Consider the following 26,288-nt stretch of genomic DNA (forward strand, 5'->3'; position numbering starts at 1 on the left):
GTTTTGGCTCTGAGTGAAACAAAGCTCAAGGGTGAAGGGGAAGAGTGGTTTGGGAATGTCTTGGGAGTAAAGTCAGGGGTTAGTGAGAGGACAAGAGCAAGGGAAGGAGTAGCAGTACTCCTGAAACAGGAGTTGTGGGAGTGTGATAGAATGTAAGAAAGTAAATTCTCGATTAAAATGGGTAAAACTGAAAGTTGATGGAGAGAGATGGGTGATTATTGGTGCATATGCACCTGGGCATGAGAAGAAAGATCATGAGAGGCAAGTGTTTTGGGAGCAGCTGAATGAGTGTGCTAGTGGTTTTGATGCACGAGACCGGGTTATAGTGATGGGTGATTTGAATGCAAAGGTGAGTAATGTGGCAGTTGAGGGAATAATTGGTATACATGGGGTGTTCAGTGTTGTAAATGGAAATGGTGAAGAGCTTGTAGATTTATGTGCTGAAAAAGGACTGATGATTGGGAATACCTGGTTTAAAAAGCGAGATATACATAAGTATACTTATGTAAGTAGGAGAGATGGCCAGAGAGCGTTATTGGATTACGTGTTAATTGACAGGCGCGCGAAAGAGAGACTTTTGGATGTTAATGTGCTGAGAGGTGCAACTGGAGGGATGTCTGATCATAATCTTGTGGAGGCTAAGGTGAAGATTTGTAGGGGTTTTCAGAAAAAAAGAGTGAATGTTGGGGTGAAGAGGGTGGTGAGAGTAAGTGAGCTTGGGAAGGAGACTTGAGTGAGGAAGTACCAGGAGAGACTGAGTACAGAATGGAAAAAGGTGAGAACAATGGAAGTAAGGGGAGTGGGGGAGGAATGGGATGTATTTAGGGAATCAGTGATGGATTGCGCAAAAGATGCTTGTGGCATGAGAAGTGTGGGAGGTGGGTTGATTAGAAAGGGTAGTGAGTGGTGGGATGAAGAAGTAAGATTATTAGTGAAAGAAAAGAGAGAGGCATTTGGACGATTTTTCAGGGAATAAATGCAATTGAGTGGGAGATATATAAAAGAAAGAGACAGGAGGTCAAGAGAAAGGTGCAAGAGGTGAAAAAAAGGGCAAATGAGAGTTGGGGTGAGAGAGTATCATTAAATTTTAGGGAGAATAAAAAGATGTTCTGGAAGGAGGTAAATAAAGTGCGAAAGACAAGGGAGCAAATGGGAACTTCAGTGAAGGGCGCAAATGGGGAGGTGATAACAAGTAGTGGTGATGTGAGAAGGAGATGGAGTGAGTATTTTGAAGGTTTGTTGAATGTGTTTGATGATAGAGTGGCAGATATAGGGTGTTTTGGTCGAGGTGGTGTGCAAAGTGAGAGGGTTAGGGAAAATGATTTGGTAAACAGAGAAGAGGTACTAAAAGCTTTGTGGAAGATGAAAGCCGGCAAGGCAGCGGGTTTGGATGGTATTGCAGTGGAATTTATTAAAAAAGGGGGTGACTCTATTGTTGACTGGTTAGTAAGGTTATTTACTGTATGTATGACTCATGGTGAGGTGCCTGAGGATTGGCGGAATGCGTGCATAGTGCCATTGTACAAAGGCAAAGGGTATAAAAGTGAGTGCTCAAATTACATTGGTATAAGTTTGTTGAGTATTCCTGGTAAATTATATGGGAGGGTATTGATTGAGAGGGTGAAAGCATGTACAGAGCATCAGATTGGGGAAGAGCAGTGTGGTTTCAGAAGTGGTAGAGGATGTGTGGATCAGGTGTTTGCTTTGAAGAATGTATGTGAGAAATACTTAGAAAAGCAAATGGATTTGTATGTAGCATTTATGGATCTGGAGAAGGCATATGATAGAGTTGATAGAGATGCTCTGTGGAAGGTATTAAGAATATATGGTGTGGGAGGCAAGTTGTTAGAAGCAGTGAAAAGTTTTTATCGAGGATGTAAGGCATGTGTACGTGTAGGAAGACAGGAAAGTGATTGGTTCTCAGTGAATGTAGGTTTGCAGCAGGGGTGTGTGATGTCTCCATGGTTGTTTAATTTGTTTATGGATGGGGTTGTTAGGGAGGTGAATGCAAGAGTTTTGGAAAGAGGGGCAAGTATGAAGTCTGTTGGGGATGAGAGCGCTTGGGAAGTGAGTCAGTTGTTGTTCGCTGATGATACAGCGCTGCTGGCTGATTCATGTGAGAAACTGCAGAAGCTGGTGACTGAGTTTGGTAAAGTGTGTGAAAGAAGAAAGTTAAGAGTAAATGTGAATAAGAGCAAGGTTATTAGGTACAGTAGGGTTGAGGGTCAAGTCAATTGGGAGGTGAGTTTGAATGGAGAAAAACTGGAGGAAGTGAAGTGTTTTAGATATCTGGGAGTGGATCTGGCAGCGGATGGAATCATGGAAGCGGAAGTGGATCATAGGGTGGGGGAGGGGGCGAAAATTCTGGGAGCCTTGAAGAATGTGTGGAAGTCGAGAACATTATCTCGGAAAGCAAAAATGGGTATGTTTGAAGGAATAGTGGTTCCAACAATGTTGTATGGTTGCAAGGCGTGGGCTATGGATAGAGTTGTGCGCAGGAGGATGGATGTGCTGCAAATGAGATGTTTGAGGACAATGTGTGGTGTGAGGTGGTTTGATCGAGTGAGTAACGTAAGGGTAAGAGAGATGTGTGGAAATAAAAAAAGCGTGGTTGAGAGAGCAGAAGAGGGTGTTTTGAAATGGTTTGGGCACATGGAGAGAATGAGTGAGGAAAGATTGACCAAGAGGATATATGTGTCGGAGGTGGAGGGAACGAGGAGAAGAGGGAGACCAAATTGGAGGTGGAAAGATGGAGTGAAAAAGATTTTGTGTGATCGGGGCCTGAACATGCAGGAGGGTGAAAGGAGGGCAAGGAATAGAGTGAATTGGAGCGATGTGGTATACCGGGGTTGACGTGCTGTCAGCGGATTGAATCAAGGCATGTGAAGCGTCTGGGGTAAACCATGGAAAGCTGTGTAGGTATGTATATTTGCGTGTGTGGACGTATGTATATACATGTGTATGGGGGTGGGTTGGGCCATTTCTTTCGTCTGTTTCCTTTTTGTGTAAATAAATTATACATTTCCTTTTTTCCATAGCCAGAGGTTGAACCATTATGTGACATTCATTTTTTTTCCATTCATTTCAAGCTAGAAGTTTCAGTTTTCTAAATTGTTTCTTACATTTTTCATATGTATATATATGTATGTGTGTGTGTGTGTATATGTGCGTATGTATGTGTATGTGTGTGTATGTGTATATGTATATATATATATGTATATTATCCCTGGGGATAGGGGTGAAAGAATACTTCCCACGTATTCCTCGTGTGTCGTAGAAAGCGACTAGAGGGGACGGGAGCGGGAGGCCAGAAATCCTCCCCTCCTTGTATTAACTTTCTAAAATGGGAAACAGAAGAAGGAGTCACGCAGGGAGTGCTCATCCTCCTCGAAGGCTCAGAGTGGGGTGCCTAAATGTGTGTGGATGTAACCAAGATGTGAAAAAAGGAGAGATAGGTAGTATGTTTGAGGAAAGGAACCTGGATGTTTTGGCTCTGAGTGAAACGAAGCTCAAGGGTAAAGGGGAAGAGTGGTTTGGGAATGTCTGGGGAGTAAAGTCAGGGGTTAGTGAGAGGACAAGAGCAAGGGAAGGAGTAGCAATACTCCTGAAACAGGAGTTGTGGGAGTATGTGATAGAGTGTAAGAAAGTAAATTCTCGATTAATATGGGTAAAACTGAAAGTTGATGGAGAGAGGTGGGTGATTATTGGTGCATATGCACCTGGGCATGAGAAGAAAGATCAAGAGAGGCAAGTGTTTTGGGAGCAGCTGAATGAGTGTGTTAGTGGTTTTGATGCACGAGACCGGGTTATAGTGATGGGTGATTTGAATGCAAAGGTGAGTAATGTGGCAGTTGAGGGAATAACTGGTATACATGGGGTGCTCAGTGTTGTAAATGGAAATGGTGAAGAGCTTGTAGATTTATGTGCTGAAAAAGGACTGATGATTGGGAATACCTGGTTTAAAAAGAGAGATATACATAAGTATACTTATGTAAGTAGGAGAGATGGCCAGAGAGCGTTATTGGATTACGTGCTAATTGACAGGCGTGCGAAAGAGAGACTTTTGGATGTTAATGTGCTGAGAGGTGCAACTGGAGGGATGTCTGATCATTATCTTGTGGAGGCTAAGGTGAAGATCTGTATGGGTTTTCAGAAAAGAAGAGTGAATATATATATATATATATATATATATATATATATATATATATATATATATATATATATATATATTTTGTTTTTTTTTCCGCTGTCTCCCTGGGGATAGGGGAGAAAGAATACTTCCCACGCATTCCTCACATGCCATAGAAGGCGACTAAAGGGGACGGGAGTGGGGGGGTTGGAAACCGTCTCCTCCTTGTATTTCAACTTTCTAAAAGGGGAAACAGAAGAAGGAGTCACGCAGGGAGTGCTCATCCACCTCGAAGGCTCAGATTGGGGTGGCTAAATGTGTGTGGATGTAACCAAGATAAGAAAAAAGGAGAGATAGGTAGTATGTTTGAAGAAAGGAACCTGGATGTTTTGGCTCTGAGTGAAACGAAATTCAAGGGTAAAGGGGAAGAGTGGTTTGGGAATGTCTTGGGAGTAAAGTCAAGGATTAGTGAGAGGACAAGAGCAAGGGAGGGATTAGTACTACTCCTGAAAAAAGGAGTGGTGGGAGTATGTGAAAGAGTGTAAGAAAGTAAACTCCAGATTGATGTGGGTGAAACTGAAAGTGGATGGAGAGAGATGGGTGATTATTGGTGCATATGCACCTGGGCATGAGAAGAAAGATCATGAGGCAAGTGTTTTGGGAGCAGCAGAGTGAATGTGTTAGTAATTTTGATGCACGAGACCGGGTTATAGTGATGGATGATTTGAATGTAAAGGTGAGTAATGTGGCAGTTGAGGGAATAATTGGTGTACATGGGGATGGGGTGTTCAGAGTTGTAAACAGAAATGGTGAAGAGCTTGTAGATTCATGTGATGAAAAAGGACTGATGATTGGGAATACCTGGTTTAAAAGAGAGATATACATAAGTATACGTATGTAAGTAGGAGAGATGGCCAGAGAGCGTTATTGGATTACGTTTTCATTGATAGGCACGCGAAAGAGAGACTTTTGGATGTTAATGTGCTGAGAGGTGCAACTGGAGGGATGTCTGATCATTATCTTGTGGAGGCGAAGGTGAAGATTTGTAGAGGTTTTCAGAAAAGAAGAGAGAATGTTGGGGTGAAAAAAGTGGTGAGAGTAAGTGAGCTTGGGAAGGAGACTTGTGTGAGGAAGTACCAGGAGAGACTGAGTACAGAATGGAAAAAGGTGAGAACAAAGGAAGTAAGGGGAGTGGGGGAGGAATGGGATGTAATTAGGGAAACAGTGATGGCTTGCGCAAAAGATGCTTGTGGCATGAGAAGCGTGGCAGGTGGGCAGATTAGAAAGGGTAGTGAGTGGTGGGATGAAGAAGTAAGATTATTAGTGAAAGGGAAGAGAGAGGCATTTGGACGATTTTTGCAGGGAAAAAATGCAAATGAGTGGGAGATGTATAAAAGAAAGAGGCAGGAGGTCAGGAGAAAGGTGCAAGAGGTGAAAAAGAGGGCAAATGAGAGTCCGGGTGAGAGTATCATTAAATTTTAGGGAGAATAAAAAGACGTCTTGGAAGGACGTAAATAAAGTGCGTAAGACAAGGGAACAAATGGGAACTTCAGTGAAAGGGGCTTATGGGGAGGTGATAACAAGTAGTGGTCATATGAGGAGATGGAGTGAGTATTTTGAAGGTTTGTTGAATGTGTTTGATGATAGAGTGGCAGATATAGGGTGTTTTGGTCGAGGTGGTGTGCAAAGTGATAGGGTTAGGGAAAATGATTTGGTAAACAGAGAAGAGGTAGTAAAAGCTTTGCGAAAGATGAAAGCCGGCAAGGCAGTGGGTTTGGATGGCACTGCAGTGGAATTTATTAAAAAAGGGGGTGACTGTATTGTTATTGTTGACTGGTTGGTAAGGTTATTTAATGTATGTATGACTCATGGTGAGGTGCCTGTGGACTGGCAGAATGCTTGCATAGTGCCATTGTACAAAGGCAAAGGGTATAAAAGTGAGTGCTCAAATTACAGAGGTATGAGTTTGTTGAGTAGTCCTGGGAAATTATATGGGAGGGTATTGATTGAGAGGGTGAAGGCATGTACAGAGCATTAGACTGGGGAAGAACAGTGTGGTTTCAGAAGTGGTAGAGGATGTGTGGATCAGGTGTTTGCTTTGAAGAATGTATGTGAGAAATACTTAGAAAAGCTAATGGATTTGTATGTAGCATTTATGGATCTGGAGAAGGCATATGATAGAGTTGATAGAGATGCTCTGTGGAAGGTATTGAGAATATATGGTGTGGGAGGCAAGTTGTTAGAAGCGGTGAAAAGCTTTTATCGAGGATGTAAGGCATGGGTACGTGTAGGAAGAGAGAAAAGTGATTTGTTCTCAGTGAATGTAGGTTTGCGGCAGGCGTGTGTGATGTCTCCATGGTTGTTTAATTTGTTTATGGATAGGGTTGTTAGGGAGGTGAATGCAAGAGTTTTGGAAAGAGGGGCAAGTATGCAGTCTTGTGGATGAGAGAGCTTGGGAAGTGAGTCAGTTGTTGTTTGCTGATGATACAGCTTTGGTGGCTAATTCGTGTAAGAAATTGCAGAAAGCTGAGAGTAAATGTGAATAAGAGCAAGGTTATTAGGTACAGTAGGGTTGAGGGACAAGTCAATTGGGAGGTAAGTTTGAATGGAGAAAAACCGGAGGAAGTGAAGTGTTTTATATATCTGGGAGTGAATTTGGCAGCAGATGGAACCATGGAAGCGGAAGTGAATCATTGGGTGGGGGAGGGGGCAAAAGTTCTGGGAGCATTGAAGAATGTGTGGAAGTCGAGAACATTATCTTGGAAAGCAAAAATAGGTATGTTTGAAGGAACAGTGGTTCCAACAATGTTATGTGGTTGTGAGGCATGGGCTATAGATAGAGTTGTGTGAAGGAGGGTGGATGTGTTGGAAATGAGATGTTTGAGAACAATATGTGGTGTGAGGTGGTTTGATCGAGTAAGTAATGAAAGGGTAAGAGAGATGTGTGGTAATAAAAAGAGTGTGGTTGAGAGGTCAGAAGAGGGTGGTTTAAAATGGTTTGGGCACATGGAGAGAATGAGTGAGGAAAGACTGACCAAGAGGATATATATGTAAGAGGTGGAGGGAACGAGGAGAAGTGGGAGACCAAATTGGAGGTGGAAAGATGGAGTGAAAAAGATTTTGAGTGATCGGGGCCTGAACATGCAGGAGGGTGAAAGGCGTGCAAGGAATAGAGCCAATTGGAACGATGCGGTATACCGGGGTCGACGTGCTGTCAATGGATTGAACCAGAGCATGTGAAGCGTCTGGGGTAAACCATGGAAAGTTCTGTGGGGCCTGGATGTGGAAAGGGACCTGTGGTTTTGGTGCATTATTACATGACAGCTAAAGGCTGAGTGTGAACGAATGTGGCCTTTGTTTCTTTTCCTAACGCTATCTCGTGCACATGAGGGGGGAGGGGGTAGTTATTTCATGTGTGGAAGGGTGTCAATGGGAATGAATAAAGGCAGACAGTATGAATTATGTACATGTGTATGTATGTAAATGTCTGTGTATATAGTTTTTATCGAGGATGTAAGGCATGTGTACGTGTAGGAAGAGAGGAAAGTGATTGGTTCTCAGTGAATGTAGGTTTGTGGCAAGGGTGTGTGATGTCTCCATGGTTGTTTAATTTGTTTATGGATGGGGTTGTTAGGGAGGTGAATGCAAGAGTTTTGGAAAGAGGGGCAAGTATGAAGTCTGTTGGGGATGAGAGAGCTTGGGAAGTGAGTCAGTTGTTGATGATACAGCGCTGGTGGCTGATTCATGTGAGAAACTGCAGAAGCTGGTGACTGAGTTTGGTAAAGTGTGTGAAAGAAGAAAGTTAGGAGTGAATGTGAATAAGAGCAAGGTTATTAGGTAGAGTAGGGTTGAGGGTCAAGTCAATTGGGAGGTAAGTTTGAATGGAGAAAAACTGGAGGAAGTAAAGTGTTTTAGATATCTGGGAGTGGATCTGACAGCGGATGGAACCATGGAAGCGGAAGTGGATCATAGGGTGGGGGAGGGGGCGAAAATCCTGGGAGCCTTGAAGAATGTGTGGAAGTCGAGAACATTATCTCGGAAAGCAAAAATGGGTATGTTTGAAGGAATAGTGGTTCCAACAATGTTGTATGGTTGCGAGGCGTGGGCTATGGATAGAGTTGTGCGCAGGAGGATGGATGTGCTGGAAATGAGATGTTTGAGGACAATGTGTGGTGTGAGGTGGTTTGATCGAGTAAGTAACGTAAGGGTAAGAGAGATGTGTGGAAATAAAAAGAGCGTGGTTGAGAGAGCAGAAGAGGGTGTTTTGAAATGGTTTGGGCACATGGAGAGAATAAGTGAGGAAAGATTGACCAAGAGGATATATGTGTCGGAGGTGGAGGGAACAAGGAGAAGTGGGAGACCAAATTGGAGGTGGAAAGATGGAGTGAAAAAGATTTTGTGGGATCGGGGCCTGAACATGCAGGAGGGTGAAAGGAGGGCAAGGAATAGAGTGAATTGGAGCGATGTGGTATACCGGGGTTGACGTGCTGTCAGTGGATTGAAGCAGGGCATGTGAAGCGTCTGGGGTAAACCATGGAAAGCTGTGTAGGTATGTATATTTGCGTGTGTGGACGTGTGTATGTACATGTGTATGGGGAGGGTTGGGCCATTTCTTTCGTCTGTTTCCTTGCGCTACCTCGCAAACGAGGGACACAGCGACAAAGTATGAAAAAAAAAAAAAAAAAAAAAATGAAATATATATATATATATATATATATATATTTGCAAGGGAAAAATGCAATTGAGTGGGAGATGCATAAAAGAAAGAGACAGGAGGTCAAGAAAAAGGTGCAAGAGGTGAAAAAGAGGGCAAATGAGAGTTGGGGTGAGAGAGTATCATTAAATTTTAGGGAGAATAAAAAGATGTTTTGGAAGGAGGTAAATAAAGTGCGTAAGACAAGGGAGCAAATGGGAACTTCAGTAAAGGGCGCAAATGGGGAGGTGATAACAAGTAGTGGTGATGTGAGAAGGAGATGGAGTGAGAATTTTGAAGGTCTGTTGAATGTGTTTGATTATAGAGTGGCAGATATAGGGTGTTTTGGTCGAGGTGGTGTGCAAAGTGAGAGGGTTAGGGAAAATGATTTGGTAAACAGAGAAGAGGTAGTAAAAGCTTTGCGGAGGATGAAAGCCGGCAAGGCAGCAGGTTTGGATGGTATTGCAGTGGAATTTATTAAAAAAGGGGGTGACTGTATCACTGACTGGTTGGTAAGGTTATCTAATGTATGTATGACTCATGGTGAGGTGCCTGAGGATTGGCGGAATGCGTGCATAGTGCCATTGTACAAAGGCAAAGGGGATAAGAGTGAGTGCTCCAATTACATAGGTATAAGTTTGTTGAGTATTCCTGGTAAATTATATGGGAGGGTATTGATTGAGAGGGTGAAGGCATGTACAGAGCATCAGATTGGGGAAGAGCAGTGTGGTTTCAGAAGTGGTAGAGGATGTGTGGATCAGGTGTTTGCTTTGAAGAATGTATGTGAGAAATACTTAGAAAAGGAAATGGATTTGTATGTAGCATTTATGGATCTGGAGAAGGCATATGATAGAGTTGATAGAGATGCTCTGTGGAAGGAATTAAGAATATATGGTGTGGGAGGCAAGTTGTTAGAAGCAGTGAAAAGTTTTTATCGAGGATGTAAGGCATGTGTACGTCTAGGAAGAGAGGAAAGTGATTGGTTCTCAGTGAATGTAGGTTTGCGGCAAGGGGTGTGTGATGTCTCCGTGGTTGTTTAATTTGTTTATGGATAGGGAGGTGAATGCAAGAGTTTTGGAAAGAAGGGCATGTATGAAGTCTGTTGGGGATGAGAGAGCTTGGGAAGTGAGTCAGTTGTTGTTCGCTGATGATACAGTGCTGGTGGCTGATTCATGTGAGAAACTGCAGAAGCTGGTGACTGGTAAAGTGTGTGAAAGAAGGAAGTTAAGAGTAAATGTGAATAAGAGCAAGGTAATTAGGTACAGTAGGGTTGAGGGTCAAGTCAATTGGGAGGTAAGTTTGAATGGAGAAAAACTGGAGGAAGTAAAGTGTTTTAGATATCTGGGAGTGGATCTGGCAGCGGATGGAACCATGGAAGCGGAAGTAGATCATAGGGTGGGGGAGGGGGCGAAAATCCTGGGAGCCTTGAAGAATGTGTGGAAGTTGAGAACATTATCTCGGAAAGCAAAAATGGGTATGTTTGAAGGAATATTGGTTCCAACAATGTTGTATGGTTGCGAGGCGTGGGCTATGGATAGAGTTGTGCGCAGGAGGATGGATGTGCTGGAAATGAGATGTTTGATGACAATGTGTGGTGTGAGGTGGTTTGATCGAGTAAGTAACGTAAGGGTAAGAGAGATGTGTGGAAATAAAAAGAGCGTGGTTGAGAGAGCAGAAGAGGGTGTTTTGAAATGGTCTGGGCACATGGAGAGAATGAGTGAGGAAAGATTGACCAAGAGGATATATGTGTCGGAGGTGGAGGGAACGAGAAGTGAGAGACCAAATTGGAGGTGGAAAGATGGAGTGAAAAAGATTTTGTGTGATCGGGGCCTGAACATGCAGGAGGGTGAAAGGAGGGCAAGGAATAGAGTGAATTGGATCGATGTGGTATACCGGGGTTGACGTGCTGTCAGTGGATTGAATCAGGGCATGTGAAGCGTCTGGGGTGAACCATGGAAAGCTGTGTAGGTATGTATATTTGCGTGTGTGGACGTATGTATATACATGTGTATGGGGGTGGGTTGGGCCATTTCTTTCGTCTGTTTCCTTGCGCTACCTCGCAAACGCGGGAGACAGCAAAAAAAAAAAAAAAAGGTGTGAGGTGGTTAGATTGTGTGTGTAATAACATGGTAAGAGGGATGTGCGATAATGAGAAGAGTCTGGTTGACATAGCTGAAGAGTGTGTGCAGGGTGTGCTGAAAGAGAGAATGACAGAAGAGGTTGGCATGGAGGATATATATGTCAGCAGGAGAAGCGGGAAACCAAATTAGAATTAGAATAATTAAGTGAAACAGATTTTCACCAACCACGGCCTAAAAATGGTGATGGGAGAAAGGGATGCACAGGAGAGTGAGGAACTGGAGTGGTGTGGTATACAGGGGGTAACATGCTGTTAATGGACTGAATAAGAGCATACTGAAACAGCCATGGGAACCATGGAAAGGCCTGAGGAGCCTGGTTGTGGATAGGGAGCTACAGTTTCATTGTAATATACATTACAGATATAGAGACTGAAAGTGAGCGAATGAGGCCTGTCTTCATCTGTTCCTGATACTACCTCTAAGCAGCTGACTGGTACACAATAGGGAAAGAAAGAAATATAAAGGTAACCAATATCATGATACAGAACCTTAACACAACTCCTCACCTGTTTCAAACCAATCATATAGTCATTACTCTCACACAAGTAATGTCCACTTAAAACTCACATCACAATGAGCACTGCTTACAGATCTTTCCTTTTGATTTTGTCCTGTATTTTCTGTTTCTCTGAATAATGATTATGCCTTTTTTTTCTTTACAATTTTCTTAATTTCATCTTAAGAATAAAGGCTGGAGAACACATATTCTTTCCTTACTATATCCACCTTCTTCATCTAGTAAGTATTCAGTATCACACTCTCTTCCCCTCCTATATCCACATGAAGTATTCTAATTTACAGTCAGTTAAAATCACATCACATACCTTGCAAATTATGCTAAAGAGAATTCTCATGTGATCATACAATAATTTTCAGTCAAATTTTATACCCTTTGTGTGTGACAATGGAAGTGTGTATGAAGACTAGTCCCACATGATAAATCAATCAACAGCATGGTGAAAAATGTAGGTTTTGAGGGATGAAAAACCATTTTTCTACAAGTGACATTGCCCTATGAGTCCAGCATGTGTTTGTTCACAGGATTCAATATCCACACAGCAAACAGCACACCTATAAAATCAAAGTACAGAGGTAATGTGGCACCAAGTCATTACCCTTCTTCCTTCTTTTGAAACCTACTAAAGCCTGCACTTCACCTAAGCCAATTATTTTGATAAGGATAGAGGGGAAAGAGAGGAAGGGAAAATTGAAGGATGTTCATAAGGCTCAGACTACGGTAGAAAAATAATATTTCATTGTTCAAAACTTACATTTCTCACCAAGAGACAAAACCCAATGAGCATCTAAAAGTATAACCACATAATGAAAAAAAGGGAAAGGCTGATCTACAAACAAAAACAGAAACAGACCTTACAAACAGAAAGCAAGTGAAAACAGAAAGGGACAGAAAACCAAAGTTTGAAATTCTAGCCCTTAAGCACACCCAGTCAAAAACTTACCAGCTGGTGCACCAATAGGATATGAAAGGATAGGATCTTGTTTTGCAAAACCATACTGATGATCAGAGAGAAAATTAAAATTCAAAGAAATAGAAGTTGAAGTAAGGTTCAAAACTTTGGCCATTTGAATTATATCAAGAGGATGATAATAGGAAGGATTAAAATCATTCAAACTTTTTTGGGATGGGCCATATCAATGCATGATTCTAAAAATGGAAAAAATTATTTTTTGGCATAAGCAAAATAAACGAGGAAGCACATGCGCAAGTTCTGACACACAGTTCTTAAAAACCTGAAGAGCTACAATGTCTAATTCATGTGGCTTGCTTTAAACTGGATAGATCATTGCACCATGGAAATGAAACAATATTAGAACTTCAGTCAACATTCTAAAATAACTTTACCTGTACCAGTGATCCAGTTGCTGTGTTCTCATTGACAAGATCTTCAGCTATGAAAATGGGAATGTTTTCTTTATTCTCACTCTGCAAATTCTCCTTATTTTCCCCAAGAGCACCTTCTGTGTCCTGAATTTGAGGAAATTACTTAATTACACTTCACAAAAGACAGTAAAACAGGATGGAAAAAAAAAATTAATCTATATTCCTTATAATCTTCATTCAAATAGCATTATAAATTGCAATCAATGAAGCCATTATTTCATCATCCTATGAGAGCCCTAAGACCAATTTCTATGGAAGTCATGGTGCTACCCACAACCTTTCTAAAGTCTCCAGCAGCCCAAGGTTATGCTACTTCTAGCAGCAAGAAAATGTAGACTCATTTCAAGTGAAAAGTTCTTTGGTGACACTGTAATCCCAATGATACATCCTCACCAAAGGTGACTTTTCACTTGCAATGTGACCTCAAACAGTCGAGTGTGGTGACACCACTGCAGCCATTAAAAATTAAGGCATTCACATTCAAACTTAAATTTATTAAGAAAAAAATCAATCATGAGTGAAGAGAAACTGGGGTCAGTTTTCTAATATATTTTTTTTTTTTTTTTGCTTTGTCGCTGTCTCCCGCGTTTGCGAGGTAGCGCAAGGAAACATATGAAAGAAATGGCCCAACCCACCCCCATACACATGTATATACATACGTCCACACACGCAAATATACATACCTACACAGCTTTCCATGATTTACCCCAGACGCTTCACATGCCCTGATTCAATCCACTGACAGTACGTCAACCCCGGTATACCACATCGATCCAATTTACTCTATTCCTTGCCCTCCTTTCACCCTCCTGCATGTTCAGGCCCCAATCACACAAAATCTTTTTCACTCCATCTTTCCACCTCCAATTTGGTCTCCCACTTCTCCTCGTTCCCTCCACCTCCGACACATATATCCTCTTGGTCAATCTTTCCTCACTCATTCTCTCCATGTGCCCAAACCATTTCAAAACACCCTCTTCTGCTCTCTCAACCACGCTCTTTTTATTTCCACACATCTCTCTTACCCTTACGTTACTTACTCGATCAAACCACCTCACACCACACATTGTCCTAAAACATCTCATTTCCAGCACATCCATCCTCCTGTGCACAACTCTATCCATAGCCCATGCCTCACAACCATACAACATTGTTGGAACCACTATTCCTTCAAACATACCCATTTTTGCTTTCCGAGATAATGTTCTCGACTTCCACACATTCTTCAAGGCTCCCAGGATTTTCGCCCCCTCCCCCACCCTATGATCCACTTCCGCTTCCATGGTTCCATCCGCTGCCAGATCCACTCCCAGATATCTAAAACACTTTATTTTCTCCAGTTTTTCTCCATTCAAACTTACCTCCCAATTGACTTGACCCTCAACCCTACTCTACCTAATAACCTTGCTCTTATTCACATTTACTCTTAACTTTCTTCTTTCACACACTTTACCAAACTCAGTCACCAGCTTCTGCAGTTTCTCACATGAATCAGCCACCAGCGCTGTATCATCAGCGAACAACAACTGACTCACTTCCCAAGCTCTCTCATCCACAACAGACTTCATACTTGCCCCTCTTTCCAAAACTCTTGCATTCACCTCCCTAACAACCCCATCCATAAACAAATTAAACAACCATGGAGACATCACACACCCCTGCCACAAACCTACATTCACTGAGGACCAATCACTTTCCTCTCTTCCTACACGTACACATGCCTTACATCCTCGTTAAAAACTTTTCACTGCTTCTAACAACTTGCCTCCCACACCATATATATATACCTATGAAAAATGTAAGAAATAATTTAGAAAACTGAAACTTCTATCTTGAAACGAAATTAAAAAAAAATGAATGTCACATTATGGTTCAACCTCTGGCTATGGAAATGGGAAATGTATAATTTATTTACACAAACGTCAATAGTAGTTTTCATCAATTTAACCACTGTATCATACTGCCTGGTCCACTTCTCTTATCATGAAACTGGGAATATTGGCTTATGATGTTTCTCAATTGTCTTCATTACACAAAGTACAGCCATATCTTGGATACATGAGGGTAGGTAGTTGGTCATCCGCCATAATAAAGCCTTGACAGACCAATAGTTTATCTAGACCTCAACTTTTCCAGTACATTCATGAAAAACACCTTTTTGCATTTATGGATCTGGAGAAGGCATATGACAGAGTTGATAGAGATGCTCTGTGGAAGGTATTAATACATTCATGAAAAACACCTTTTTGCATTTATGGATCTGGAGAAGGCATATGACAGAGTTCATAGAGATGCTCTGTGGAAGGTATTAATACCTTAATACCTTCCACAGAGCATCTCTATCAACTCTGTCATATGCCTTCTCCAGATCCATAAATGCAAAAAGGTGTTTTTCATGAATGTACTGGAAAAGTTGAGGTCTAGATAAACTATTGGTCTGTCAAGGCTTTATTATGGCGGATGACCAACTACCTACCCTCATGTATCCAAGATATGGCTGTACTTTGTGTAATGAAGACAATTGAGAAACATCATAAGCCAATATTCCCAGTTTCATGATAAGAGAAGTGGACCAGGCAGTATGATACAGTGGTTAAATTGATGAAAACTACTATTGACGTTTGTGTAAATAAATTATACATTTCCCATTTCCATAGCCAGAGGTTGAACCATAATGTGACATTCATTTTTTTTTAATTTCGTTTCAAGATAGAAGTTTCAGTTTTCTATATTATTTCTTACATTTTTCATAGGTATATATATATATATATATATATATATATATATATATATATATATATATATGTGTGTATATGTGTGTATATGTGTGTATGTGTGTATATGTATATATGTGTGTGTATGTATATATATATATCATCCCTGGGGATAGGGGTGAAAGAATACTTCCCACGCATTCCTCACGTGTCGTAGAAGGCGACTAGAGGGGACAGGAGCGGGGGGCCAGAAATCCTCCCCTCCTTGTATTTTTTAACTTTCTAAAAAATGGGAAACAGAAGGAGTCACGCGGGGAGTGCTCATCCTCCTCGTAGACTTAGGTTGGGGTGTCTAAATGTGTGTGGATGTAACCAAGATGTGAAAAAAGGAGAGATAGGTAGTATGTTTGAGGAAAGGAACCTGCTTGTTTTGGCTCTGAGTGAAATGAAGCTCAAGGGTAAAGGGGAAGAGTGGTTTGGGAATGTCTTGGGAGTAAAGTCAGGGGTTAGTGAGAGGACAAGAGCAAGGGAAGGAGTAGCAGTACTCCTGAAACAGGAGTTGTGGGAGTATGTGATAGAATGTAAGAAAGTAAATTCTCGATTAATATGGGTAAAACTGAAAGTTGATGGAGAGAGATGGGTGATTATTGGTGCATATGCACCTGGGCATGAGAAGAAAGATCATGAGAGGCAAGTGTTTTGGGAGCAGCTGAATGAGTGTGTTAGTGGTTTTGATGCACGAAACTGGGTTATAGTGATGAGTGATTTGAATGCAAAGGTGAGTAATGTGGCAGTTGAGGGAATAATTGGTATACATGGGGTGTTCAGTGTTGTAAATGGAAATGGTGAAGAGCTTGTAGATTTATGTGCTGAAAAAGGACTGGTGATTGGGAATACCTGGTTTAAAAAGCGAGATATACATAAGTATACGTATGTAAGTAGGAGAGATGGCCAGAGAGCGTTATTGGATTACGTGTTAATTGACAGGAGCGCGAAAGAGAGACTTTTCATTGTTAATGTGCTGAGAGGTGCAACTGGAGGGATGTCTGATCATTATCTTGTGGAGGCTAAGGTGAAGATTTGTACGGGTTTTCAGAAAAGAAGAGTGAATGTTGGGGTGAAGAGGGTGGTGAGAGTAAGTGAGCTTGGGAAGGAGACTTGAGTGAGGAAGTACCAGGAGAGACTGAGTACAGAATGGAAAAAGGTGAGAACAATGGAAGTAAGGGGAGTGGGGGAGGAATAGGATGTATTTAGGGAATCAGTGATGGATTGCGCAAAAGATGCTTGTGGCATGAGAAGTGTGGGAGGTGGGTTGATTAGAAAGGGTAGTGAGTGGTGGGATGAAGAAGTAAGATTATTAGTGAAAGAAAAGAGAGAGGCATTTGGACGATTTTTCAGGGAATAAATGCAATTGAGTGGGAGATATATAAAAGAAAGAGACAGGAGGTCAAGAGAAAGGTGCAAGAGGTGAAAAAGAGGGCAAATGAGAGTTGGGGTGAGGGAGTATCATTAAATTTTAGGGAGAATAAAAAGATGTTCTGGAAGGAGGTAAATAAAATGCGTAAGACAAGGGAGCAAATGGGAACTTCAGTGAAGAGCGCTAATCGGGAGGTGAAAACAAGTAGTGGTGATGTGAGAAGGAGATGGAGTGAGTATTTTGAAGGTTTGTTGAATGTGTTTGATGATAGAGTGGCAGATATAGGGTGTCTTGGTCGAGGTGGTGTGCAAAGTGAGAGGGTTAGGGAAAATGATTTGGTAAACAGAGAAGAGGTAGTAAAAGCTTTGCGGAAGATGAAAGCCGCCAAGGCAGCAGGTCTGGATGGTATTGCAGTGGAATTTATTAAAAAAATGGGGTGACTGTATTGTTGACTGGTTGGTAAGGTTATTTAATGTATGTATGACTCACGCTCTTTTTATTTCCACACATCTCTCTTACCCTTACGTTACTTACTCGATCAAACCACCTCACACCACACATTGTCCTCAAACATCTCATTTCCAGCACATCCACCCTCCTGCACACAACTCTATCCATAGCCCACGCCTCGCAACCATACAAAATTGTTGGAACCACTATTCCTTCAAACATACCCATTTTTGCTTTCCGAGATAATGTTCTCAACTTCCACACATTCTTCAAGGCTCCCAGGATTTTCGCCCCCTACCCAACCCTATGATCCACTTCTGCTTCCATGGTTCCATCCGCTGCCAGATCCACTCCCAGATATCTAAAACACTTTACTTCCTCCAGTTTTTCTCCATTCATATATATATATCCCTGGGGATAGGGGATTAAGAATACTTCCCACGTATTCCCTGCGTGTCGTAGAAGGCGACTAAAAGGGGAGGGAGCGGGGGGCTGGAAATCCTCCCCTCTCGTTTTTTTTTTTTTTAATTTTCCAAAAGAAGGAACAGAGGGGGCCAGGTGAGGATATTCCAAAAAAGGCCCAGTCCTCTGTTCTTAATGCTACCTCGCTAACGCGGGAAATGTCGAATAGTTTGAAAAAAAAAAATATATATATATATATATATATATATATATATATCTTTTTTTTTTTTCATACTATTCGCCATTTCCCGCGATAGCGAGGTAGCGTTAAGAACAGAGGACTGGGCCTTTGAGGGAATATCCTCACCTGGCCCTCTTCTCTGTTCCTTCTTTTGGAAAAAAAAAAAAAAAAAAAAAACGAGAGGGGAGGATTTCCAGCCCCCCGCTCCCTTCCCTTTTAGTCGCCTTCTACGACACGCAGGGAATACGTGGGAAGTATTCTTTCTCCCCTATCCCCAGGGATAATATATATATATATATATATATATATATATATATATATATATATATATATATATATATATATATCTCCTGGTACTTCCTCACACAGGTCTCCTTCTCAAGCTCACTTACTCTCACCACCCTCTTCACCCCAACATTCACTCTTCTTTTCTGAAAACCCATACAAATCTTCACCTTAGCCTCCACAAGATAATGATCAGACATCCCTCCAGTTGCACCTCTCAGCACATTAACATCCAAAAGTCTCTCTTTCGCACGCCTGTCAATTAACACGTAATCCAATAACGCTCTCTGGCCATCTCTCCTACTTACATATGTATACTTATGTATATCTCGCTTTTTAAACCAGGTATTCCCAATCATCAGTCCTTTTTCAGCACATAAATCTAAAAGCTCTTCACCATTTCCATTTACAACACTGAACACCCCATGTATGCCAATTATTCCCTCAATTTTATCGAGGATGTAAGGCATGTGTACGTGTAGGAAGAGAGGAAAGTGATTGGTTCTCAGTGAATGTAGGTTTGCGGCAGGGGTGTGTGATGTCTCCATGGTTGTTTAATTTGTTTATGGATGGGGTTGTTAGGGAGGTAAATGCAAGAGTTTTGGAAAGAGGGGCAAGTATGAAGTCTGTTGGGGATGAGAGAGCTTGGGAAGTGAGTCAGTTGTTGTTCGCTGATGATACAGCGCTGCTGGCTGATTCATGTGAGAAACTGCAGAAGCTGGTGACTGAGTTTGGTAAAGTGTGTGGAAGAAGAAAGTTAAGAGTAAATGTGAATAAGAGCAAGGTTATTAGGTACAGTAGGGTTGAGGGTCAAGTCAATTGGGAGGTGAGTTTGAATGGAGAAAAACTGGAGGAAGTGAAGTGTTTTAGATATCTGGGAGTGGATCTGGCAGCGGATGGAACTATGGAAGCGGAAGTGGATCATAGGGTGGGGGAGCGGGCGAAAATTCTGGGGGCCTTGAAGAATGTGTGGAAGTCGAGAACATTATCTTGGAAAGCAAAAATGGGTATGTTTGAAGGAATAGTGGTTCCAACAATGTTGTATGGTTGCGAGGCGTGGGCTATGGATAGAGTTGTGCGCAGGAGGATGGATGTGCTGGAAATGAGATGTTTGAGGACAATGTGTGGTGTGAGGTGGTTTGATCGAGTGAGTAACGTAAGGGTAAGAGAGATGTGTGGAAATAAAAAGAGCGTGGTTGAGAGAGCAGAAGAGGGTGTTTTGAAGTGGTTTGGGCACATGGAGAGGATGAGTGAGGAAAGATTGACAAAGAGGATATATGTGTCGGAGGTGGAGGGAGCAAGGAGAAGAGGGAGACCAAATTGGAGGTGGAAAGATGGAGTGAAAAAGATTTTGTGTGATCGGGGCCTGAACATGCAGGAGGGTGAAAGGAGGGCAAGGAATAGAGTGAATTGGAGCGATGTGGTATACCGGGGTTGACGTGCTGTCAGTGGATTGAATCAAGGCATGTGAAGCGTCTGGGGTAAACCATGGAAAGCTGTGTAGGTATATATATTTGCGTGTGTGGACGTATGTATATACATGTATATGGGGGGGTTGGGCCATTTCTTTCGTCCGTTTCCTTGCGCTACCTCGCAAACGCGGGAGACAGCGACAAAAAAAAAAAAAAAAAAAAAATATATATATATATATATATATATCCCGACCAAACCACTTACCTAGCCGTTTTAAAAAGAATTTTTTTCTTTTAACATAATTCTCTTTTCCACTGATATCCATTCTATATAAGATTTTTTTATGGCCTTATTTTTTTCTATATTTGTGTGCCATTTCCTGCAACACTAACAGGTGAAGAATTGCCTCATTTGCTCTCGTCCCACACTAGCTGTCATGTATAATGCAATGAAACTAGAGCTTCTTATCCACAGCCAACCCCGCAGACCTCTCTGGTTTACCCAAACAGCTTGACATCCCCTGGTTAAGACCATTGACACTACGTCAGCCTCTGTACCCCAACGCTTCAATTTATTTTTTCCCATGCATGCCTCTCACCTTCCTTTATATTCAAGCCCTGATAACATGAAGGATTTTCCACTCCATACTTCCAACTTCTACCCGGTCAACCCAATCTCCATAACTTCTAATGTATATACCCTTTAAGTTAGTCTCTCCTCGCTTCACTTCTCTATATCCAAACCATTTTAACATTCCTTCTTAAGGTCTGTGAACCTCTCTCTCTCTCTCTCTCTCTCTCTCTCTCTCTCTCTCTCTCTCTCTCTCTCTCTCTCTCTCTCAGAGAGAGTTCCTGAAAGGAACTGGCATTAGATAGATAGACACATGTGTCATGCAGGAACTAATTATAAGCATGTGACTGGGTAGTTCATCGTAGAGCACATGATACTGTCAAGCACATTTTCATGTATTTTCCCTTCATAATGAATGAAAATCTTCAGCTGTATATTTAGCTACAAATTTTTACTTGAATACTCATACTCTCGTACACATGTATATAGAATAATTATACTAAATGTAAGTTAAGTTCAAGTGATTCATATAAAAGGCCATACTATACTTTAGCATAAAAGGGAGAAATTTAACTAAAGCATTTTTTGCAATGTGTGTAAGAAATTTATAATAGACATATTTATGGTAGGGATGGGAAGTGTCTTGATATTTTGTGTGGCAGTTTTATAGTAATAAAATATTTTGCTGTATAAAGGATGAATGATTATGTGTTATACTTTGAATTTTGGCTTTCTCATTTGTTAAGATAATGATAGTTCTTTCCTAGGTAATATTCCTGATGTACTTCAAAATAATGTATGAGCTTTGTGATACATGATTAGCGAATTAATGTGTAGTTATTATTTTTTTAATGGAAAAAAAAATTGAGCGTGTTACGGATTCTTTGCCTCAACACAGTAGGATGTTGAATGCAAATACCCTTTCATATATCATGAATCCATGCTACAAATATGCAGATTTATACATGGATTATCTCCCTTACATGGGTATTTTGTGTAAGTTCTTCAACCTTATTTGTGGGCTCAATTCATATATATATATATATATATATATATATATATATATATATATATATATATATATATATTATCACTGGGGATAGGGGAGAAAGAATACTTCCCACGTGTTCCCTGCGTGTCGTAGAAGGCGACTAAAAGGGGAGGGAGCGGGGGGCTGGAAATCCTCCCCTCTCACTTTTTTTTTAATTTTCCAAAAGAGAAGGGGAACAGAGAAGGGGCCCAGATGAGGATATTCCCTCAAGGGCCCAGTCCTCTGTTCTCAACGCTACCTTGCTGATGCGGGAAATGGCGAATAGTATGAAAGAAAGAAAGAAAGAATATATTGCGGAAGATGAAAGCCGGCAAGGCATCAGGTTTGGATGGTATTGCAGTGGAATTTATTAAAAAAGGGGGTGACTGTATTGTTGACTGGTTGGTAAGGTTATTTAATGTATGTATGACTCATGGTGAGGTGCCTGAGGATTGGCGGAATGCGTGCATAGTGCCATTGTACAAAGGCAAAGGGGATAAGAGTGAGTGCTCAAATTACAGAGGTATAAGTTGTTGAGTATTCCTGGTAAATTATATGGGAGGGTATTGATTGAGAGGGTGAAGGCATGTACAGAGCATCAGATTGGGGAAGAGCAGTGTGGTTTCAGAAGTGGTAGAGGATGTGTGGATCAGGTGTTTGCTTTGAAGAATGTATGTGAGAAATACTTAGAAAAGCAAATGGATTTGTATGTAGCATTTATGGATCTGGAGAAGGCATATGATAGAGTTGATAGAGATGCTCTGTGGAAGGTATTAAGAATATATGGTGTGGGAGGAAAGTTGTTAGAAGCAGTGAAAAGTTTTTATCGAGGATGTAAGGCATGTGTGCGTGTAGGAAGAGAGGAAAGTGATTGGTTCTCAGTGAATGTAGGTTTGCGGCAGGGGTGTGTGATGTCTCCATGGTTGTTTAATTTGTTTATGGATGGGGTTGTTAGGGAGGTAAATGCAAGAGTTTTGGAAAGAGGGGCAAGTATGAAGTCTGTTGGGGATGAGAGAGCTTGGGAAGTGAGTCAGTTGTTGTTCGCTGATGATACAGCGCTGGTGGCTGATTCATGTGAGAAACTGCAGAAGCTGGTGACTGAGTTTGGAAAAGTGTGTGGAAGAAGAAAGTTAAGAGTAAATGTGAATAAGAGCAAGGTTATTAGGTACAGTAGGGTTGAGGGTCAAGTCAATTGGGAGGTAAGTTTGAATGGAGAAAAACTGGAGGAAGTGAAGTGTTTTAGATATCTGGGAGTGGATCTGGCAGCGGATGGAACCATGGAAGCGGAAGTGGATCATAGGGTGGGGGAGGGGGCGAAAATCCTGGGGGCCTTGAAGAATGTGTGGAAGTCGAGAACATTATCTCGGAAAGCAAAAATGGGTATGTTTGAAGGAATAGTGGTTCCAACAATGTTGTATGGTTGCGAGGCAAGGGCTATGGATAGAGTTGTGCGCAGGAGGATGGATGTGCTGGAAATGAGATGTTTGAGGACAATGTGTGGTGTGAGGTGGTTTGATCGAGTGAGTAACGTAAGGGTAAGAGAGATGTGTGGAAATCAAAAGAGCGTGATTGAGAGAGCAGAAGAGGGTGTTTTGAAGTGGTTTGGGCACATGGAGAGGATGAGTGAGGAAAGATTGACCAAGAGGATATATGTGTCGGAGGTGGAGGGAACAAGGAGAAGAGGGAGACCAAATTGGAGGTGGAAAGATGGAGTGAAAAGGATTTTGTGTGATCGGGGCCTGAACATGCAGGAGGGTGAAAGGAGGGCAAGAAATAGAGCGAATTGGAGTGATGTGGTATACAGGGGTTGACGTGCTGTCAGTGGATTGAACCAAGGCATGTGAAGCGTCCGGGGTAAACCATGGAAAGCTGTGTAGGTATGTATATTTGCGTGTGTGGACGTGTGTAGGTACATGTGTATGGGGGGGGGTTGGGCCATTTCTTTCGTCTGTTTCCTTGCGCTACCTCGCAGACGCGGGAGACAGCGACAAAGTATAAAAAAAAAAAAAAAAAAAAAAAAATATATATATATATATATATATATATATATATATATATATATATATATATATATATATATATATATATCCCTGGGGATAGGGGTGAAAGAATACTTCCCACACATTCCTCGCGTGTCGTAGAAGGCGACTAGAGGGGACGGGAGTGGGGGGCCAGAAATCCTCCCCTCCTTCTATTTTTTAACTTTCTAAAAAATGGGAAACAGAAGGAGTCACGCGGGGAGTGCTCATCCTCCTCGTAGACTTAGGTTGGGGTGTCTAAATGTGTGTGGATGTAACCAAGATGTGAAAAAAGGAGAGATAGGTAGTATGTTTGAGGAAAGGAACCTGCATGTTTTGGCTCTGAGTGAAACGAAGCTCAAGGGTGAAGGAGAAGAGTGGTTTGGGAATGTCTTGGGAGTAAAGTCAGGGGTTAGTGAGAGGACAAGAGCAAGGGAAGGAGTAGCAGTACTCCTGAAACAGGAGTTGTGGGAGTATGTGATAGAATGTAAGAAAGTAAATTCTCGATTAATATGGGTAAAACTGAAAGTTGATGTAGAGAGATGGGTGATTATTGGTGCATATGCACCTGGGCATGAGAAGAAAGATCATGAGAGGCAAGTGTTTTGGGAGCAGCTGAATGAGTGTGTTAGTGGATTTGATGCACGAAACCGGGTTATAGTGATGAGTGATTTGAATGCAAAGGTGAGTAATGTGGCAGTTGAGGGAATAATTGGTATACATGGGTGTTCAGTGTTGTAAATGGAAATGGTGAAGAGTTTGTAGATTTATGTGCTGAAAAAGGACTGGTGATTGGGAATACCTGGTTTAAAAAGCGAGATATACATAAGTATACGTATGTAAGTAGGAGAGATGGCCAGAGAGCGTTATTGGATTACGTGTTAATTGACAGGAGCGCGAAAGAGAGACTTTTCATTGTTAATGTGCTGAGAGGTGCAACTGGAGGGATGTCTGATCATTATCTTGTGGAGGCTAAGGTGAAGATTTGTATGGGTTTTCAGAAAAGAAGAGTGAATGTTGGGGTGAAGAAGGTGGTGAGAATAAGTGAGCCTGGGAAGGAGACTTGTGTGAGGAAGTACCAGGAGAGACTGAGTACAGAATGGAAAAAGGTGAGAACAATGGAAGTAAGGGGAGTGGGGGAGGAATGGGATGTATTTAGGAAATCAGTGATGGATTGCGCAAAAGATGCTTGTGGCATGAGAAGAGTGGGAGGTGGGTTGATTAGAAAGGGTAGTGAGTGGTGGGATGAAGAAGTAAGATTATTAGTGAAAGAGAAGAGAGAGGCATTTGGACGATTTTTGCAGGGAAACAATGCAATTGAGTGGGAGATGTATAAAAGAAAGAGACAGGAGGTCAAGAGAAAGGTGCAAGAGGTGAAAAAGAGGGCAAATGAGAGTTGGGGTGAGAGAGTATCATTAAATTTTAGGAAGAATAAAAAGATGTTTTGGAAGGAGGTAAATAAAGTGTGTAAGACAAGGGAGCAAATGGGAACTTCAGTGAAGGGTGCAAATGGGGAGGTGATAACAAGTAGTGGTGATGTGAGAAGGAGATGGAGTGAGTATTTTGAAGGTTTGTTGAATGTGTTTGATGATAGAGTGGCAGATATAGGATGTTTTGGTCGAGGTGGTGTGCAAAGTGAGAGGGTTAGGGAAAATGATTTAGTAAACAGAGAAGAGGTAGTAAAAGCTTTGCGGAAGATGAAAGCTGGCAAGGCAGCAGGTTTGGATGGTATTGCAGTGGATTGTATTAAAAAAGGGGGTGACTGCATTATTGACTGGTTGGTAAGGTTATTTAATGTATGTATGACTCATGGTGAGGTGCCTGAGGATTGGCGGAATGCATGCATAGTGTCACTGTACAAAGGCAAAGGGGATAAGAGTGAGTGCTCAAGTTACAGAGGTATAAGTCTGTTGAGTATTCCTGGTAAATTATATGGGAGGGTATTGATTGAGAGGGTGAAGGCATGTACAGAGCATCAGATTGGGGAAGAGCAGTGTGGTTTCAGAAGTGGTAGAGGATGTGTGGATCAGGTGTTTGCTTTGAATAATGTATGTGAGAAATACTTAGAAAAGCAAATGGATTTGTATGTAGCATTTATGGATCTGGAGAAGGCATATGATAGAGTTGATAGAGATGCTCTGTGGAAGGTATTAAGAATATATGGTGTGGGAGGCAAGTTGTTAGAAGCAGTGAAAAGTTTTTATCGAGGATGTAAGGCATGTGTACGTGTAGGAAGAGAGGAAAGTGATTGGTTCTCAGTGAATGTAGGTTTGCGGCAGGGGTGTGTGATGTCTCCATGGTTGTTTAATTTGTTTATGGATGGGGTTGTTAGGGAGGTGAATTCAAGAGTTTTGGAAAGAGGGGCAAGTATGAAGTCTGTTGTGGATGAGAGAGCTTGGGAAGTGAGTCAGTTGTTGTTTGCTGATGATACAGCGCTGGTGGCTGATTCATGTGAGAAACTGCAGAAGCTGGTGACTGAGTTTGGTAAAGTGTGTGAAAGAAGAAAGTTAAGAGTAAATGTGAATAAGAGCAAGGTTATTAGGTACAGTAGGGTTGAGGGTCAAGTCAACTGGGGGGTAAGTTTGAATGGAGAAAAACTGGAGGAAGTAAAGTGTTTTAGATATCTGGGAGTGGATCTGGCAGCGGATGGAACCATGGAAGCGGAAGTGGATCATAGGGTGGGGGAGGGGGCGAAAATTCTGGGAGCCTTGAAGAATGTGTGGAAGTCGAGAACATTATCTCGGAAAGCAAAAATGGCTATGTTTGAAGGAATAGTGGTTCCAACAATGTTGTATGGTTGCGAGGCATGGGCTATGGATAGAGTTGTGCGCAGGAGGGTGGATGTGCTGGAAATGAGATGTTTGAGGACAATGTGTGGTGTG

The 26,288-nt window shown here is 41.8% G+C and overlaps 1 protein-coding gene across 5 annotated transcripts in view; it reads right to left on the reverse strand.

The window, feature by feature from the left end:
* LOC139753747 ((E3-independent) E2 ubiquitin-conjugating enzyme UBE2O) overlaps nt 1-26,288 on the reverse strand; it is a 455,778-nt gene that overhangs the window by 145,236 nt on the left and 284,254 nt on the right. For all 5 annotated transcript variants that reach the window (XM_071670555.1, XM_071670557.1, XM_071670558.1 and 2 more), the window contains one exon: nt 12,828-12,950. In XM_071670555.1, the coding sequence (XP_071526656.1) occupies nt 12,828-12,950 (123 nt within the window). The remainder of the gene's footprint in view (nt 1-12,827; nt 12,951-26,288) is intronic.

This window comes from Panulirus ornatus, chromosome 15 (genome assembly GCF_036320965.1).
Source record: "Panulirus ornatus isolate Po-2019 chromosome 15, ASM3632096v1, whole genome shotgun sequence".
Lineage (NCBI taxonomy): Eukaryota > Metazoa > Arthropoda > Malacostraca > Decapoda > Palinuridae > Panulirus > Panulirus ornatus.